General features: G+C 39.1%; 1 protein-coding gene across 1 annotated transcript in view; it reads left to right on the top strand.

Annotated features, from left to right (window-relative positions):
- The window catches only part of tnksa (tankyrase, TRF1-interacting ankyrin-related ADP-ribose polymerase a), a 182,576-nt gene that overhangs the window by 111,042 nt on the left and 51,263 nt on the right, over positions 1-20,271 (top strand). Inside the window, exons 7-12 of the mRNA XM_012869429.3 lie at positions 11,941-12,035; positions 14,205-14,271; positions 14,445-14,631; positions 15,573-15,694; positions 15,809-15,900; positions 17,646-17,724. Coding sequence (XP_012724883.2) covers positions 11,941-12,035; positions 14,205-14,271; positions 14,445-14,631; positions 15,573-15,694; positions 15,809-15,900; positions 17,646-17,724 — 642 coding nt within the window. The remainder of the gene's footprint in view (positions 1-11,940; positions 12,036-14,204; positions 14,272-14,444; positions 14,632-15,572; positions 15,695-15,808; positions 15,901-17,645; positions 17,725-20,271) is intronic.

The following is a 20,271-nucleotide window of genomic DNA, read 5'->3' as shown; positions in this document are numbered from 1 at the left end:
TTTCAATCAATATATATCCCATACGTTCTGCCAGTGGCATGAAGCGGGGGGATAGTAGCATGTTTGTTAAGCTAATCAGCACCTAGTTTGTGACGTTGTGCGTCCTCGACTGCTTGGAGCAGCTCATCACTTCAGCTCTGAGTCACGTATAAAACCGTTTGATTGGAAGACTTCTTCCCACCGAGCAGATTACTGTGAGACCGCGGTCTTAAAAACAAGAGCTTTGCGTACCTAGACTCATGTCTGCAAGTATGTGGGGGGCCTTTAGCTGCTGCACTTGTTTGGTCAAAAAAGTGATCAGCTCTTTGCCGTCGCCCATATTTCAATTTGATGGCATTTGCGCACCGACCACCCCGCAGTTCTGCTCATTTGGTAAATTCGGGATTTAACAGTTTACTATAAATTCTGCGATTCTGTCTGTGTTTTCCGCATCGCAGACTTTATGGGCCCCGATAGCTACCCGATAGAATAGTCAGTCATGGGAAAAAGTTGATTTAGCTCTGAAACACCAGCTTTACACTCTCGTTGTAGGTGGAAGTAGACTGCTGATGCTGGTCATGGTGAGTTTTTTTTTTAAGTGTGTGTGTCTGTGTGTGGGGGGGGGGGGGGGGGTTGGGATTGATCTTCCTGGGCGGGTCTAAATTTACTTGGGCTTATGTGGAAACACTGATGGTCCAATTGTGTATATTGTCCATTATATGCTCTTGGCCATCAGTTATATTTTCCTCTTTTTCCTTCCTTTAATTTAATAGACAATAAAAGCTTTTATGTAGAAGGACTGCATATTACAAGAGAGATGCTGTTACTGTTAACCTTTTAAATTAAAAGGTGTTTCAGTTAATGAAACAGTGTGAGACTGATAGTTTGTTTAATTATTATTAGCAGACCTCCAACCCCTGCTTCTAATAGAATTTGTTTTTATTTATGGCAGTAGTTATTACAGCATAAACCTAAACCAAAACGTTTATGATTTTAGTCGCGTTTCAGAATCTACATACCATCTTTAAAGGTATCTGTTTTTGTTTTTTTATCAGCCTTCCAGAATCATAGCCTTGCCAGAGTTGACTGGGTGCTGCAGGACAATGTAAACTTTCTATCTGGATAACCAGTACAAAGGTGATGCTATAGAGCAGCAGGCTCTCTACAATACCCAGCCTGGCTTTTGCTTACAGTTTCTTCTTATGTGGTACATTGTCTCTAAGCAATGGTTATTTCAATCTTGCATAACTGCCTAGTTGATTTTATTTGGATTTAGCTTGTGCTCCTCTCTTCTTATGTTACAGTTATTAAATTAGCTTTAATACTTAAGAAGTATAATTCTAAACCCAATCATAAAACAATTTTAATTGATCTGTAAAGGGCTTTTACTAACCTCACATCTGTCTTTAATGGCAGTATTTAAAGCCATTGATTTAAATACAGTTTAACGCTCCAAATAAGGTATTACCATATCACCTAACTACTCATAATGAAATAAAAAGAGAAAATATTAACATGATTTGTAAGATAGATTCTCACTTTATCCATTTTTTTCCACTCTTTACTATACCATATATACTAAGATATTTTAATTACCTGGAGGAATATTTAAAAAAAAGTATAAAAATATGATGGCCTTGCAGTTTAGATGACAAATTTAGACGTTTCAGAAGACGTTTTAAAGCATCATTCTCATACATGATTATTTTTTTCAGTCTGTGTATAGAGAATATTTTCTTCTGTAGACAGTTATCTGCTATATCATTGTTTGTTGTTCTCAGGATCAAAAACTTACCAAAAATTTTATTTTTTTTCTAGTTTCTTTGCCAATTAGACCCCAATGATGATTTCAAAATGCAGCTAAAAACATATTTGACCAGACAGGCTTTTAGTTAATTGTGATGTTTATTTTGTTTTGTTTGTGTTTCATGAAGCACTTTGTGATTTTTTTTTTTCTGTGAAAGGTACTATATAGATAATTTTTTATCAGTTCAGGAAAACTGTTTAAAGACAAAAGAAACTTGTCTCACTTGCCCCACCGATCCTTGCAGACCTTCACATTGTCACCTTCCTAAAATAATGGCCTATGTAATTTTTTTCAGGTTTTTCAGAGAATACACACAATATTATATCAATATTTTAAATAAATTTAGATAAAAACATAACTTTTGGCAAAAATATTACTTGGGCCATTATTTAAGAAGGTGATGACAAAAAAAAGGAGATGGCATAACTAAATCAGTTTAACTGAAAAGGATTAAGGTTACTGGGTAGATTAATCAACTGTACCAAAAACTGATAAGATATTGTTTAGAATGTTTTTAGGGATTCATTGACCTATAGGATAAAAGTTGTAACAGCATTACAACAGTTTTTGAAAAAAAAAAAATATATATATATTTTTATATAAGGTAGGAAGGATATGCTTGGCTTCCTGGAGTGAATCTTTTAGAGCTCTGTGCTCAAACATTTTCATAGGATGCATGGCTCCATGACAAACGCAGCATTTCTAGGTGGTAAGCAGAGCAGATAAGATAGACAGGTGTAGGCTTACACATCAGCTCTTGTGCTCTTATGTCCAACTGCGTGAGTGCACAAGAAGAGTGTAAGATGGGGGGGCTCTAGCTGTGGGTTATTTATCTTCCGAGATGCTGGCGGAGCAGAGCTGTCAGCAGCTATTTAACGTGTGTGTGCATGTGTGCGTGTGTGTGTGTGTGTGTGTCAGTCAGAGGAAGCACAGACAGTTTTGCTAATATGTTTATTGATCCAGCCATCTGACACTACTCATCTTGTTAGAGCCTCCACCTACTCATGTGCAGACCTGACCTGAGTACTTATGCAGCTGAAATATAAACTTTATTGAATAGTACACTGCTCTTCAAGTTCTAATTGTAATGGCTGAAAGGATACAAATCCTGCTAAAAATAAACAATGTGTGTAATTATCATTTAAAGCAATGCTTATAAACACTGATCACAGCTTTTACAGATGCTGTTTAAAAATGTTTTTTATAAACTGTGCATCTCTGTAAAAGTAAGACATTTTCCACCTTTAATTGGTTTCTTTGTGTAAATCAACCTAAACTCTGATTAAGTATAGAAAAATAAAAAGCTGCAAAAACCCTGGTTGCATAAAGGCCCATACATACTTTGCAAGAAGTGAAAATGTATTCCTTCTCTCCCAGGACTTTGAGAACAAAATAAAGTGATTCTGTTCTTACGTTTCGTTTTGTTTTTTGTTTTTTCTTGCAGCTTGTTCTTGATACATCATCAAGGCAGAACAATTTTTTTTTTTGTGTATGTTATGCAAATGCTGCAGTGGGAGCGATATATGACGAATTCCTGAGAGTTCTTCCCTAGAGTTCTTGCAAGGAATGAAATGTCCTGGCCAGAAAGATTTTGTTGTTCTCGCAGCCTCGTGTTTTGGCGGAGCCTGCATTAACTTTCAGTGGGCACTCCTTTGGTTGAATATCATCTGCATCCCGTATGTAGTCTTGGCAATATTTTCAGACTGTCCTGTAAAAGATTTTCAAATCTTATCAGATTGTGATTAGGACGTGTTGTCCACAGCCTTCTTAAGTTTGCATTGAAATACTCTCCCCACCAGCATTAGATCTGCTGACAATGTGGGCAGCTTTAAAGTTGACATATCATGCTTTTAAATCCTTCCTTTTAACATTCAAATCATTCAGGTACGGTCTATATAAGTGGAATTTCAATGCTTTGGTCTGAATTCCTCATTAATTTACCCCCACGTTCCTCCTTTTTATCCCTGTTCTGAGGTGCATTTGAGAGCAACTCGTTTTGGTTCTGTCTCTTTAAATGAAAAGAAGGCACTTTAACCCCCCCCCCCCCCTTCTTTCCGTTCAGCCATTTTTGTAGCATGTTGGAGGACAGTGTAAGAACGTTTGTGGGTTAATACATCCATCAACCGAACATTTTGACTTGATTTTACTCCACTGTGACATCTTTTAGATTGGACAAAAAAAAAAAAACAGCAACCTTTTTCAAAGCGCATGTCGAAATATTTCATTATAAAAGGTTGATGGAAACGGCAAAACTTGATTTAACTGACTAAATTTCACAAAAAAAGTTTTCACGCTGGTGGTTTTTGACTTTTTTCGAAAAATGCAAATAAGTGGAGCCGGAAACACATTTGTCGAATCAGTTCTGACGTAGCGAACGCTTTCCTCACACGACTGATTAGCTGTTTCTCCTGCTGGCGTCTTCTCAGATGTTACAATAACGCTCGAAAACAGGTCTGTAAGTAACGAGAGAGACGCAAGCATTTCTCATCCGAGAAAAATAATAAGTCAGTACATTCATTAAAGCCATTCACGCAGGCCTCTTATATTATCTAAACTTATATTACTAAAATTTTTGAGTCTCAAAATCCTCAATTTTTGTTTTTAGTTTTTACAGGGCTGTGTACACTTCTAAGCCCAACTATGGAAAAATGGTATCCTTGCTCTGTGATCCCTTACAGAGATTCATAATACAACAGGGCTGAGATCAAGAATTTCCCCAAGGACGGTTTTAGTGTGTGACTTTCCTTCGGTAGTTGGTGGAGTGGTTTGTGTTCGGCTGAGGCCATTCGAGGGAACAGTGAGGCTGAATCATGTGTGGAATCTAAAGAATACCATCCCAGCCGCACACACAGGAGCTTTAACGACGCTAAACAGAACGGGCCAAATCCACCCACCGTTCCTCAATACATCATTTCCCATTTCTATGGCAACTGCTGACAGCCAGCCGTCACCGTTGTCATGGAAACAGCTTGACAGGATTGTAAAGAGGAGAGGTAGAGAGGGAGAAAGTAGGATGTCAGGAGGGATGAGGAAAGACGGGAAACAAAGAAAGGAAAGAGCACAGCCGTAGATTACAATCTCCTTATTTGTTATTATAATTAGTTGTATGATGTTTAAGATAATCGTCTTTAGTTTTCAGCTTGCGTTCAGATGCGGTGTTTCCAAAGTGTGGGTCAATTCAAATTAAAATCACCAAAGACATGCTTTAGAGAGGCATCTTTTTTCTGAACATAAATGAAAGCTGTCCTCTTCTTATGCGTCCTTAATTTGTCTTTCCTTCCTCCGCTCCTGAGAAGCTTTTAGATGATTAAAACTTGGGGAGACGTAGGTTATTTTCTTTATTGCTCAATGGGCCACATTAAGCATTGGTTCACTGAAACATTTCATACTGATCTTTTTACTTCACAGGGAATGTATCTTTTTGAGTGGAGGATAACTTTATGCAGGGCTCCTACATGATCTGGAAAAGTCAAGACTTAATATCTTTTACCTCTGGATTTGTATGGAAGAGCATGCATATTTCAAGACCATTTTGCGTTTCCAGTTTTGAGTCGGTGTCATTTTATCTGCTTAGCATTTGCTTCTCAGAGGAAAACACAAACATAAAGGTGCCTACATGATAAATGTATAGTATTAATATGCACATTTTTTTTCATCTATCCATCCTGCACACCCATCAATTCATCTTTCTGTCCCTCCATGCTATTTATTCATCTATGTTTCTGTCTATCCATCTATACAGTACATACTGGCCATTTGTTGATTCATCAGTCTATCCATCCATGCCCATCAGTCTTTCTATCTATCCCTCAGCCTGTTTGTCCACGACATTAGCTATGTTTCCACGGACAAAAGTAATCGGAATAAAGGGCCGAGCAGAATAAAAATGCATCATGTAAACAAGCCAATTCTTCTGCCCGATGGCATAGATGAAAACATGTAAAATAGGAAGAAAAAAAATTGGATTTAAAAAAAAATTGTGTAAAAATACACAAATTAAAAAAAATGCAGTCCTTCAAGAGGCATTAAACTGTCTAATGGCGGCCAGGACAAAAGATCTGTACCTCTACGTTCTGCTTCTCATGGAGGTCAGTCCTGAACTATGGCTGCTTTCCTGAGCCATATCAGTCGGAACGAAATTGTAATGTGAATGAGAGGGGTGGTTTATGCTGATTGATAATCCGATGGACGTGCATGTAAACGCATGTCAGGATGAAATTATTCTGAATGTGGCAAACTGACCTGAGTGCGACCGACGTAAACGTGACGCATTTCTGCGTTGTTGAGTGGAGGAAATACATCGGGAAGCAAAACTGTCTGTGCTCCTGATACCACCTTTCTACTCCAAACGTTCAGAGCTCAAAATTGTTATTCATGCAGTAACATTTGAACCGTAATTAAAACCTCAAACTTGAATACCACTGCTTTGTTTGCTTTTTTTGCTCAGTAAAGACGGAGTTACATCTTCTGTTTTTGTTTTTTTTTGGGAGCACATGTCAGACTGGTTGTATTCTGAATAAAGCCAGGTGCATATAAACGCACATCGTGATCATATTAATGGAGACAGCGAGGCTTTTTGCTCCGTTAGTTCAGCTTCACAGCTGTGCTTAATGCTGTCTCGTTTGCTAGTCAGCAGACGTTACGCTGAAGTAAGGGCGGGGACAGCCGGTGAAGGCTAGACCATCCAAATTCACAGCTAATCTCTCCCAGTCTTTGTTTTTTCACGGTCGGCGTTGGATCCCGCCCACTAATCCTTGGTTTCACATAGTGCAGCTCGGAGGGGGAGCCCTGACAGAACTCTGTCACTGGGCTATTCTTCAAGCTAATAGCAGCTAGCGTTAGCTTAAATTGTCCGGGATGTTTACTACTTTGCTGATGCACGTTCCAGAGCTTCACTGAGCTTTCTATGTTGCTCTCAAACATCCATGTCGTACTGTTAGCTTAGCACGTACCACCTTTATGTTCAATAAAAGTGAGCGTTGCAGTCTAATTCAGCATCATTTTGACAACTTTCAGCATAACAGGCTGTTACGCTGAAATGCGCCGCAAGAACCCCGGGTTAAATCAAGAAAAAAATAAATCCAAGCATACATTAGTCCATCGTTGTCTTTCTGTCAGTTGTTTTTGTTTAAAGTTTGATCTCTGTAGAAATGTCTACCATAAAGTCATGAATGTTTGGATTTGCATTTCAGAAATAACCCAAAATGTAACAAAGAAAATATTTTTTTTTTTGTCAGGAAATGTGGAGTTTGTTAAAAATGTTTTACAAACGCATTATGGAAATTCTGTATTTGTAATATCTCATATTATATTAAGTTGTTCATGAGTAGCGTAGCTGACATTTACATTTTCACTGTTTTGTTTGTTTTCTCCTTTGAATAATAAAAATGAAAATCAAGCAAAAACAGCCCATACTTTCAATGTGTGTCAGACTGAATACCCCCGCGTCTTATCTCTCAGGATTTTTCATGCATAAGTCTCTTATGTAAGATGTAATATTTAGAGAAATATTCATTTCAGGCAATTGTGTAAACGGCCTAATCTGATCTTCTGGCGCTATTGGCGCTGGCAGAATTTGTGTGCTTATGTAAACACAGAGGCAGTAAAAGCTGCCCTTTTTTTTTTTTTTTTTTTTTTTGGCTCACAACATGGCGTCTGCCCAAATGCCTCTGAAAGCATTAAAGTAGGAAGAAAAAAAAATATTTCATGTTTTTCCCCTTCTGCCATCTCTCTGACCCCGTAATGCTTTCCTCTGGTTTTTAAAGGACAGCTACCTTGGTTTCTTTAATCTAACACAAAATCAGGTATTCCAGTTGTGATTTTTTTTATGAGTGGCAGCACACTTGATCACACGCGCGTATACACCCGCTCAAACAGGGTTGCCAGATTGAAGAGGCGGATCTTAAATTACTCAGTCTGACCCTGGCAACCCCATCATGATGATGCAACTCATGGCTCACCAGTAGCTTGTGGCTTAAGATCTACTAAAGTACTGCTTTTTTTTTTTTTTTTTTTTTTTTTTTTTTTTTTTTTTGCATTTTACCTTTTATTTCTGTTTATTGATGTCTGTAACTATTTGAAATAACAAGTACCAAGGCATAGGCTCATTGAGAAAGACTGCGTTCGTGATAAGGGTGGTGAGTAAGTGCTTGCTGTGTCCTGCTTCTTCCAAATGCTGCTGTCACATCCTGTAAATACGTCTACGCCATCTGTCCCTGCAGCACTGCCTCGCTCCCGCTGGCTGCTGCCGCTGCTTCTCAGATGAACTCCTGAGCTGGCAGAAGAGAATTTATTTTTCAGTGTTTTTCCTCTGAAGCTTGATGGGCTTAAGAGTTGCCCAGACTTAGAGACATACAGGCAAATTTCAATTAAACTGGAACATCATGTCATATTCTCTTGTTTGTTTGTTTGTTTTTTTGTCAAAATTTTAGACACGTGCATGCTGTAGATTTATTTCACAGTTGTGTTTTTTTTTATTGCATGTCCCTCTCTGTTAGTTTTGCTAAGCCACTGAAAAGCCCAAAATCCTATTTATCTGACAATTTGAATATTGAATAGGAGTGAAAAAGAGGATATATATTTAAGAAATGTTAGAGTTTGGCTTATACAATCATGAGTAAGACTTCTGGCTTCACCGTTGTCCATGACAGTCATTGACACCGTCCAGAAGGAAGGTGGCAAAATAAACAGCTATTGCTAAATAAGATGTAAATAGATGTTCCGGTTGCCGCATCCAAGCATATTCATGGAAAGTTAGGGCGTAAGGATAAAATGTAAAGGGTGCACAAGCAAAAGGAATAACAGCTGCACTGAGAGGTTTCTGAAGCACAGAGTATTCAAGAGTTTAGGGAAGATTGAGCTGAGGTCAGTGCTTCCAGAGTCGCCACACACTGATGTCACATTCCCTGTGTTAAGGCAATGTCAGACGTGTCCTACTTGAGCTAATAAGATAAAGGACTGGACTGTTGCCCAGTTGTCCTCTTTTTTTCTTTCTTTTTTTAGGTAAAACTGAATTTTGCTTTAAGCAGTAAGAGAGGAGACACAAAGAATCCAAACTGCTTGGGCTCCATTGTGTTGTTTCCATCGTCAGTGTTGTTTCGGAGAGTCATGTGATCTGCTCCTGTTGATCCGCTCGGTTTTTATCATTTCCAATGTTAGCAAAGCCAGCCATTTATCATCCACCCATCAACCAGCCGTTTATCCCTCCATCCCTCTATCTATGTTGCCATGAAGACTGGCACTTAGGCCTTGCAAATGAGCTATTTAAAGGACAGAGAAATCTGGAAAACTGTGAAATCACGACCCCAAATAACCGTCATTGGAAGAGAAACCTTTGAACTTTTCTAAAGTTATGCACCTGAGTCCACAGATGGTACAGCCCGGCTAAGTATTTACTCTAAAGTCAGCCGGTTCAGTTCCCAGCTTCACAGGCAACGGTTGACTGACGTCATCATCTTTGCAACCGTGTTTTCGTAATCCCAGCTGATGCATACACGGAGGCAGCTGTGGACCTGAAAACAAGCGCGCTAAAAGCAGAGAGGTGTCCCCGTTGGGACGAGCCGGCTACTGCGAGAATTAGATGGGCTTACGTTTGTCTACATCTAAAAAGTAAACACCAAACCAGCTTGGATATTTAGCAAGCTCTGTGATACTTAGATTTGAGTAAATGTGTCGACTCGTTATGGCATCATACAGAGTTGTTTTGCCACACTCAGTGTGAGTAAATCAGCAAACATGTTTATTCAGATTTCACACGCTGCATTATCTCTGCCAAGGATTACATATGCCGTGCTCAGTTTATTTAATTAGCAGCAGGAAAGCTCAAAAAGGAAAGATCCAGTATGGCTCAGTAGTTTTTAAGCTCTTTGTCTTTTACGAGGCTCCTGCTGCAGATTCATGGCAAACATGTCCAGAAGTAATTCTGTGATTCTTTGGGGTAGAAAGCTTAAACTACTTTGGTTCATGTTTAATTCGATTATCATGTTTTAAAGTGCAGTTTCGGTTTATGTTTATTGATAACAATTCAGACTAGGTTGTGTCTATTTTTGCATGCCACAGAGATTTTAAAGACATAGATTCTTAACAGCATACTTAAAATAAAAGAACACAAACAAACAGTTAATTATTTTGCATTACCTCCTTTAAGACAGCTCATTTTTTTAGCAGCCTCAGTGATTTAGAGAGAAACTAAAGGTTTACCCCTGCAACTCCACAGTCATGATTTGTTATCAAAGTAAAACACCTAGTTCGGTTTAATTTAGATACCAATACAGATTATGCACATATTCATATTTTACTGTTCAATTAGAAGGTAGTTATAATTATTCCCCCACTGCCACCTCTGGTAAAGATTTGTAAAAGCAAATGATAATCTTGCATGAGAGGTTTCCTGTATTTTCCTAGTGTGCTTTGGAAATCTTTCTGGGATTTATTTATATATTTATTTATCTTACCTTTTTCCTCTCATTCTTTTAAGAAAAACGTGTAAGTTTGTCACAATTGTGGTTATTTTAATCTTTAAAAAGCTTATTGCTTTAACTATAGATATGAAAAAGTTTAAATGAGCAACTATTTTCTTACGACCATTTCGTGATTTATGAAAACATAAATCATATGAAGTCAGATTATACTATTGCACTAAAAGCTGAATTTATATTCAGCTTTATACACATTGTGACCTGATTGGTTATGTTGATTTATTTTTTTTAGCAAAGTGTGTAAAATATCCAACTCTAAATTGGTTCCATATCGGCACTGAAAGCACAAAAGGAAAAATGTTGACGATTCCCGAATCATTTTTATAGCTTTTCAGGGGAAACGATGGCCTTGTTGGAAAAAACCAAAACCAAAAAGAAAAAGAGGAGAAATTTACTGACCTTTCCTCATATTGTTATCAGGCATTAAAGGGTTGGCAGATATGCTGACCAAATACTGTAGGCCTACTACGCATGAAAGAGCATTATGCTTAAGCTTCTACATAAAGCTCTTATAAATGGAGGAAAGTGAGATGAGACTAAAATTTGACTTTTCAGTCACCGAGGAAAGCGCTATGTCTGGCACAAAGCCACCTAGAACACCAACCCCACAGTGGAACCTGGAGATGGCAGCATCACGCTGTTGGGATCTGTTTTTAGCTACAGAGACCGAGAAACTGGTCTAAATCAAGGCAAAGATGGATGGTGCTAAACACGGGGATATTCTTGACCAAAACCCGTCGGTCTGTCGGTGGTCTGAGATTGGGACGGAGGTTCACCTTCCAGCAGGACAATAACCCGACGCATACTGCTAAAGCAACACTCCAGTGGTTTAAGGTGAAACATTTAAGTGTTGGTATGGCCTAGTCAAAGGCCTGGCATCAATCCAATTAAGAATATCTGGTTAGACTTGAAGATCGCTGTTCACAAGTAAAAATCATCACACATGTAGGAGCTGGAGCAGTTTAGCCTTGAGGAATGGGCAAAAAATCCCAGTGGCCAGATGTGGCGAGCTCATAGAGATTTATCCAAAGCACTTGTAGCTGTTATTGACACAAAAGATGGCTCTACAATGTACTGATTGGTTGTTTTTTGTCTTTTTTTGGGGAGCTATATACATGTTGACGTTTTCTGTTATATAGTCTTATTTGTTGTTTGCTTCACAATAAATTAAATAATACATCTCCAAAGTTGGAGTCATGTTCTGTAAATTAAATGGTGCAAACGCCTGAAGAATCCATGTTAACTTCAGGTTGTGAGGCAACGAAAAAAACAACCTGAAAAATGCCAAAGGGGGGGGGTGAATGCTTTTGTAAACGAAAGATTACCACTGTTGCAGGATTTCTCCAGCTTTGAAGATGAGTGGCCTTTGCAGAGAGCAAATGGAGGAACTGCAGCATATGGAGCCGAAAGTATTTCATCCGTCTTATCTTAATGGATTGAGAGGTTCAGCTGTTCATCTGCTTATAGAGGAAATGAGTCGCAGACTGACTGACTGTAGATGCGGTCGGGATAAAGACCTATTCATTGTTCCAGAGGCTCACTGGCACTGAATTAGCATTTTATCAACAGATACAGTGGAACAAACCCATCGGCTGACATTTATTGTACATTTTCTGCTGTTTTCCCTCCATTCTCTTACTCCTCGTCTCATGTGTCCTCTCCTCTCTGTCTCTCCAGTCCACTCCTCTCCACCTGGCAGCAGGGTACAACAGGGTGAGGATAGTTCAGTTGTTGCTGCAGCATGGAGCGGACGTACACGCCAAGGACAAGGGGTACGTATGACAAAAGAATCTTAAAGGGAGTTGAAGGTAAAGGCAGAAAGCGCCTATATTCAGTGTTGCCAAATGCTGCGGTAAAAAGGATGGCTGTTTTTCTTTTCAAGCATCATTGCATCTAATGTGAGCAGAAATTAGTTTTACAAGCACTTTTTAATTTACGTTAACTTTGAAGGAACGGCTCCAACAAATGAAATCTGTGAAATAACAGGTTAACCTCCTAAATGCTTTTCTAATATCTCAATGCTTCAAGATTTCCATCTAAACAAAGTGCATGTGACTGAGAACAGCAGGAGGTCAGTCAGGAAGACAGAGGCCATGACAAGGCAACGTCGGCGGATGCTGAGGCCAACCATGAGCAGAAGGTTGCCAACTTTCTGCAAAAGCGGCTGCAGGGCTCCAAACTTCACGTGGCCTTCAGATTTCCCCCATAACTGTGTGGAGAGCTTTATAGGAGGGGTTTTCATGGCATCGCAGCTGCATTTAAGCCTCACACCACCTCTGAAGGCTTTCTGGACAAGTTCATACTCCCAACTTTGTTGGAACTGTTTGAGATGGTCCCTTCCTGTTCCATCATGACTGCCCCACACTGCGCAAAACAGTGTTGTACAGTCCATAAGGATTAGTGAGTGTGTTGTAGACCTTGAGTGGCCTGCACAAGGTCATAACCATAACCCAATAAAACACCTTCAGAATGAATCAGAACAGGAATACAAACCAGCTTCACATCCAGCATCAGTGTTTGACCTCACAAATGCTGCTTTGGAAAATGGTAAAAAGGATTCCTATAAACATATTAATTCAATTCAATTCAATTCAAAAACAGTTTATTAATCCCAAAGGGAAATTAAATGCTGGTGTAACGCGTGTTATGGGGTTTCTTCAATGAGTTGTTGTAGATGCTGATGGCTGCAGGCATGAAGGATCTCATGTAGTGGTCTGTCTCACAACGGATCTGCAGATCCTCAGCCTGAAGACACTCTGATGAGGAGGATGCTCATTGTTTTACAAAATGTTCTTCAATTTTTTAACAATCCTCCTTTGCAAAGTCATCTATAAAGGTTCTAGAAGGATCACCAGAACAGAGCCGGCCTTCTTTATCAGCTTATTGAGCTTCTTTAAGCCAGTTGCTCTGATGCTGCTACCCTAACAGATGATGCCAGATGAGATCGCAAGACCTGAAGAACCTAAGCTTGCTCTGGAAGTACAGTCTTCTATACTTTCCCCCATTGCCCTCAGTGATGCATCCAACTGTGAAGGAGTCATCAGAAAACTTCTGAGGGTGGCAGGAACCGCAGTTGAAATGGCAGCTTTCCCTTTCTGCTCTCAGTAGAAAGAGTTTCTGCTCACAGTATATGCTACATCCCTTTAAAGTGAAATCTAAGAAGCACGGGGCAGAACACAAAATTTACAAAGTAAATCTTGCTGTAAAACCTATGCTATGGTTACACATCATAACAAATGTTCCAAAAAGGAAAAGACCTCAGCAAAAGTCCTTCAAACAGCACAGTATCAGCAGTTGAGGAAGAAATCCCAAAAAAAAAACGTTTGATCCACGAAATTGAAGTTCCTTAAAAATATTTGCAGCAAAAACGCTGCATTTCCAACAACCTGGTGGTTGAAAATGACAAAGTTCTACATAACTTTCTCAACAAAAAAAAAAAGCTTTGTGGAAAACATCCCAGAAGAAATAAAGAGGGTAAAGCTGCAAAAGGTGGGTTGACATAAATTAAACCAAATGAATTCAAAATGGGATGTCACTAAAATTCATGTGGGGTGACAAGCAAATACATTTAGCAGCACAGTTTCCATACAGCGGCTTTGCTTTATCTTTCCTGCTATCTGCTGACGTCTCGCTCCCCGTTGTACCTAAATGAGCAGCAGACATGCCCTCATCCTTTCAAAAACCTCCCTGTTACTGACTCTTGGTATTTGCAGCCTTTTGGTATTTAGCTATCACTAATTGGAGGGAAAAATTTAATGTTTTCGATTTCCAATGATCTCTGTATTTTTTATTTTCACAACTACTGGGTAGAATCCCACCATAGATCCTGTTCCAGTAACACTGTATTAGTAAGCTCCTGGCAAAAGCTTTTCACACTAAAGAGATGCAATATTAAAGAGGAATTTCACTAAACGCTTCCTTGTTTTTTTTCCCCCTTCCAGTGGTCTGGTGCCTCTACACAATGCCTGCTCTTATGGCCACTATGAAGTTACAGAGCTGCTGCTGAAGGTACAAGTACACACACATCCAAATTTATACAGGTATACACAGAGATGACCTGAATAGCAAATAGGAAAATTGTATCTAAACTTTTATTTAAAGGCACAGAGGCTCCAACTCCTCACCATTTTTTGGGTCTTCATTTGTGTTGTCGTTTTTTTTTTTTTTTGCTCTATCTTTAGCATGGAGCTTGCGTGAACGCCATGGATCTGTGGCAGTTTACACCTCTACATGAAGCGGCTTCCAAAAACCGGGTTGAGGTCTGCTCCCTTCTGCTGAGCCACGGAGCCGACCCCACCCTGCTGAACTGCCACAGCAAGAGCTCCGTGGACATGGCCCCCACGCCTGAGCTGAAGGAGAGACTCACATGTGAGCACGGCTTAATGGGGAGCTGGGGAGACTGAGCACAGTTTTAGAACAAGTGCTAAATTATGTTTGAAACAGGGAGTTGGAAGTATGTGCTAACAGAAAAGGGACTCTGGGCTTCATTAAATAGAAAAACTTTGACACGAGCAGATACCGGAAAAGCTTAAATGTAAAATTAACAGAGGGAGATTCATATGGAGAGTGCAGAGTGAAAGGCAAGATTTTTGGATTTAACAAATGAAGACAGGATGTAATGAGAGAGAAAAAAAAACAGAAAGCCATTTATCAAAAATGTACTATGGAATAGCTCCAAACGAAGGTAAACCTAGGGGGGAAAGAAGAATCTAAAAACAGAAATATGAAAGAGAAATGTCAATATCGTATCAAAACAGAAACCACATTACAAAGAAAGCTCAATATTAACGAGTCATTTGAACAGCAAACAGTGCCTTGCAAAAGTAATAATGCTCCTTCAACTTTTCACACTTTATCAAGCCACAAAGACAAGTTTTAATGTGTTTTATTGGGATTTTCTGTGCTCCTCTAACAGGAAAAAAAAGAGCATTGCCGTAAAGTAGAATGAAGCGATATAGAATTTTCTTTTTTGTAAAAGTTTTTGCAAATATAGCTCTCAAAACTGTCATATGCGCTCATCCATAAAGGCCATATTTGTGGAGTATACCTCTAAAGGCTCCCACATATGATTGTGCGACCATGAGTCCACCGACATCCCTTTTGACTGGGTTCTTTTTTATTGCACTTGAAAACATTGTTTTGCTTCATAAACTCCGTATGGCGCAACACAGACTGCATTTTAAACATCTGATGCTGTCTTGGCTTCATAACAAACCCCGAAAACTACTTTATACTCAGGCTGAAACTGACAAGTTATCCCTTTTTGTTAAAAGGTTTTTATATTTTACTCCTACTGCGTGTGCCTTCAGATGAGTTCAAGGGCCACTCGCTGCTTCAAGCGGCTCGAGAAGCAGACATGACCAAGGCCAAGAAGACCCTCGCTTTGGAGATCATCAACTTCAAACACCCTCACACGCATGAGACAGCACTGGTGAGATCAACACCTGTTAAGCTCACATCCATACACACCAAAGAAACCCGATGAGTCAGCCCTGTTTTTTTCTCTCTCTCTCTCTGAACTTAATTATGTGTCTGTGTGCGTTAGCATTGCGCAGTCGCGTCACCTCACCCCAAACGGAAACAGGTCACGGAGCTGCTGTTGAGGAAAGGTGCCAACGTCAATGAGAAGAACAAGGAGTGAGTGCTTGTTTTTTTTTTTAGCTTTTCGTACTGTTCACAAACACCAGGAGGTAATTTTAGACGTGGCCCCGAAGCCGTGTTATTTCAGAGGCGACTATCACAAGTTGCTTTTCTGGTGTGTATAATCAAAGCAGAGTTTGTTTCCAAGTGTTTTCAAGGAATTAATCAGGAAAGTTTGATGCTGGTCCATGTAAAATTTTAATACAAAAGGGGGGGGGGCACATTGGTGTGGCAGGGGTAGAGCGAGCGACCCATGTTTGGAGGAATCAATCCTCGACACGGCTGACCGCTCTCAAGCCCGTTTTTTGTCAGCTTACAAATGGTAAATGGCTTGTACTTGTATAGCGCTTTAACTAGTCTTGATGACCTCCAAAGCGCTTCACACTACAGTTCAGTCATTCACCCATTCACACCCACATTCACACCCTGACGGTGGTGAGCTATGTTAGTTGCTACAGCTGCCCTGGGGCAGACTACAGTCAAATAAAGGCCACTAGTGCCACAAAAAAAAAATTAAATTTATTTGTATAAAGACTGCAAGCCAGACCTTCGTTTAGTTCAAAGGTCTAAAACTTCTTTCAGTCGTTTTTGTTTTCATGTGTTTTGTTTACATGAATGAATCTTCCTGTGAGTTATAGGCAGAGTTGAAAACAGTTACATTTTAAAATCCAATTTTTAGAAGGTAGAGGTAGATAAACCCTATTATCTCTTAAGCCAAGCCCTTCTTACAGCCTAAACGATGGCCGACATTTTAGATGGAAAACAGCAACGTGCAAGTACGCACCCATACTAGTTTGTCGCTTCATGCTTGCTTGGTATGAGGGATTGCTGCAAAGCAATGGACAATGCAGACGACTCTCCCTGTAACTCTACGCTTCCCCAGGAGTGAATGCTGCTTGTCGGGACTTTGATGCAATCAACTGGTTCCCTTATATAGGACATATTTTGACCAATCTGTATAATCTGACCCAATCTGTATAATCTGATTGAATTTGACTTTGGAAAGTGCCTTGAGATGACATGTTTCATGAATTGGCGCTATATAAATAAAATTGAATTGAATAGTTTGCCACCTCTCCTTCCTGTTCATTTCAGCCATGCATAACATCGACTTCTGACAATATTATGCCTAGACTAGTAGCCTGGATAATTCACTCCAAACAAGTAGATGGAAATATGCCTAATTCGCGTCTTCTTGTTTTTCCATTTTTGGCAAGTCGACATTTTAAACATTTGTTTAAAATTAGCATAACAATTGGATGGAAACATGGCATACTTTCAAGGACTTTTTAAAGGCATGCCCTCCTTAGCCTGTTGCTGCTAACAGTGTATGATGGTTAAAAAAATGCATCAAATCAGCTGTTTGAAAATATTTTGGATTTCGAAAAGAAGACAAGCCCAGTGTATAGTCCAGAGTTAAATGTTTTTTTTTTTGTTTTTTTTTTAGAATTCATATTTAAATATCTGCATTTTAAAATAGCTTGGTTTTTCTTTGCAAACAGTTCTAGTAATCGCACACGCTTCAAATGTGTTGAGTGGAGGGATTAAGTAAAAGTAAAACCGTCGATGAAGACACGAAGCATGGCATCTTGCCACGAGGCTTCAGTCAAGAACTGAAATATTTCATCTGTGATGGTTCGGTATTTAAAGAAAATCTGTCAATATTTCTGGGAGGCGTATAATTAAAGTTCAGTAAGAGGAAGTCGATGTTAAACCTGCCATATGTTATGTCCTCTTTATAGTTTCATGACACCTCTTCATGTGGCAGCAGAGCGGGCTCATAATGACATTATGGAGGTGCTTCAGAAACATGGCGCAAAGGTAAATGGTTTTATCATTTTAAATGTTTCTTTCCATGTCTGTCCTTTAATCGATAAATCGAAACACTGGTGTGATTTGTACATGAACCTCCATATCTTGACTTTCTTGTTTTGTTTGTAACACTGATTTACTATTAAATGTTTTTTCAACATTAATTGACAGAAGGAAATCCTGTAGAATGTAGAATTTTACTATTGAGCTTTAAGTCAGAATAAATTATAGTGATTTACAATAAGATTGATTCTATTTTGCTGTTGTATCGTCATTTGAAAGAATAACTCTTAATGTATAATCTGACCCGTTAATTTAAAATCGTTTTATTTAATGTAAATTCTGTATTTCGGCTTTAATGTTAATTAAAACTTTACCATATTTCCATGCAACACAAGAAGCCAGAAATGCCCATGATGACAACAAGCCAAACACATTTGTTATATTGAGGCAGTGACATAAGCTTATAGTTTAACCTTTGCTCCGAGCAAAGCACATGTTATCTTACACAGATTGCTAAAATTTTTATTTATTTTTATTTCAACATTTCCAGTTTGGCAAATTAAAAACAATCACTTGACTCATCTGCAATTTGTTTTTGGTCAAACGACTATTGCCTGCGAAATCATTTTGTTATATTGCCACTAGGGATGGGAACTGAATTCTGTACTTTTTTAGGTGCCGACCGAAATCCGTCTGCACTACCGAGTACTATTCACATAAAATCAAACGGTACCGTGTTGTGGTACCTAAACGCATCATTGTGACACTGAGGAAGTGGAAGCTTTGCCGATGCCGGACATGAACAGAGCATTGCACGCACAAGAGCGTAATGATGTCAGTAACCGCTGGTCTAGTCGACAAAGCAAGCTAGCTGATAGATGACGCTCAAACGTTTTGGCTCCACTTTCCAAAATGGGATACAGATCAGGCTCACTGCAATATTTGAGTCACGAAGTGGAAGGCCAGCGGTGGGAATACTTCTAATCTTGGGAAGCACCTAATCGCTGCTACCAAGCTACTGACTTTGTGGCTAGAGTTAGTGACTTTTCAGACCCATCCAGCGACCTTTTTTCAAAAAAGCAACTAGTGACATATCTAGCAACTTTTTCTTTTTCTGTGTTATTGGTGACTTCCCATGAAACCACCAAACTTTCTGTAGCAGAGAGGAGATCCACTCCTTTTCCACATTGCAAATGTATTTGCTCTGGATCATAAAGCGGGATAAAATCTATTTTTTTTTTCTCTGAAACAGTTGCACTAAAATAATTCCCAGAATTTTATTCACACACTTATTCACTGTGCGTGCCTCTGATAACTGTTGTTTTGGTAAGAATATGTTTTATGTGGTTTGGTAATATAATAAAATTCATAAATTATTTCATTAGGTTCATTTGTAGATCCAAATAAGTTGATATATTGAGTAGGGCTGTCAGCTTTGACGCATTATTAACGCGTTAACATTGTTAGACCATAACGCCGACAATTTCTTTGGCACACGTTAGTCGCGCATCAAAACACACACACCGTTCCCTAATGTTTTTTTCTCCACAGTGCTCTCTGGACGGTGTTTCTTTTACCCTCGCTGAATTCCGTAGTTCAAAAAATGCTGGATACTGTAGCAAAACAGACCCACGTTCACTGCTGCAAAGTCTGCTTATTTCATGCGACTTTGGGCTTCTTTTTTTAAAAGTTGCTTTTAAATTTCATGATTCGCGGGTTGTGGTTTTTTGGGCTTGTTTTTGAAATTGAAGTCGCTTATTTGGGCTCTAAAATAAGTGACGATAAAGAGGAGTTATAAAGAGACCTGCTTGCGCTACAGACCCTTCAAGTATAACCTGCTGAAATATCCCTTCGCCTCAGTTCGCGCTGCAGCGCATCCTCCTCTAAGCTGACATAGGAGCCGACGGGAGTAAAGGCAAAAGGAGCAACTCTGCACGTATTTTCTGCAGTTTACGGTGCAATAACCGGTGATAACTGCTAAAAGTAGATTAGGTGGTGCAGATCACCATTTTGAGCAGAGATAGGGTCTGAAGAAGAGTTTTTATACGCTGCTAACATTGCACAAACCAAACCCATAAACCATACTTTAATGCCTATTAATTAGTTGTCTCTGTATTTGACAAACTAAGTCTGGATCACATTGCCAAACAAAGTACCCTGGAGTTACAGTGTCAGCATATGAAGCTGTGCTGAACAGTTCTCTTTCAAAGGTATTAAGCTCCTGCCCCAGTTGCAAGCAAAGTGCAAGACTCTGGAATGACCTGGAAATCTTTTATTGTTTTCCAGGCTTTAAAAAAAACTGTATGAATGGGGCTTTAAACAGCATGCAAAAATATACAAAGAAATTATTGTTGTTGGTGTGAAAGCTCAGAATTAGATGTGTGTGAGAGAGTGAAAAAATTAACAAAAAAACTTGTGACTTTATTGAAATGTAAAATTAGTATTAATTTATATGTATATTTGTAATACCGTGTCTATCTTTGTTTAAAAGCCGAAAAAATATTTCGGCATGAAAACAGGTATTTATTTACACATTTGTTTACACATTGTGTA

The sequence above is a fragment of the Fundulus heteroclitus genome, chromosome 8, assembly GCF_011125445.2.
Source record: "Fundulus heteroclitus isolate FHET01 chromosome 8, MU-UCD_Fhet_4.1, whole genome shotgun sequence".
In the NCBI taxonomy this organism is placed as follows: domain Eukaryota; kingdom Metazoa; phylum Chordata; class Actinopteri; order Cyprinodontiformes; family Fundulidae; genus Fundulus; species Fundulus heteroclitus.
This window is presented reverse-complemented; position numbering and strand designations above follow the sequence as displayed.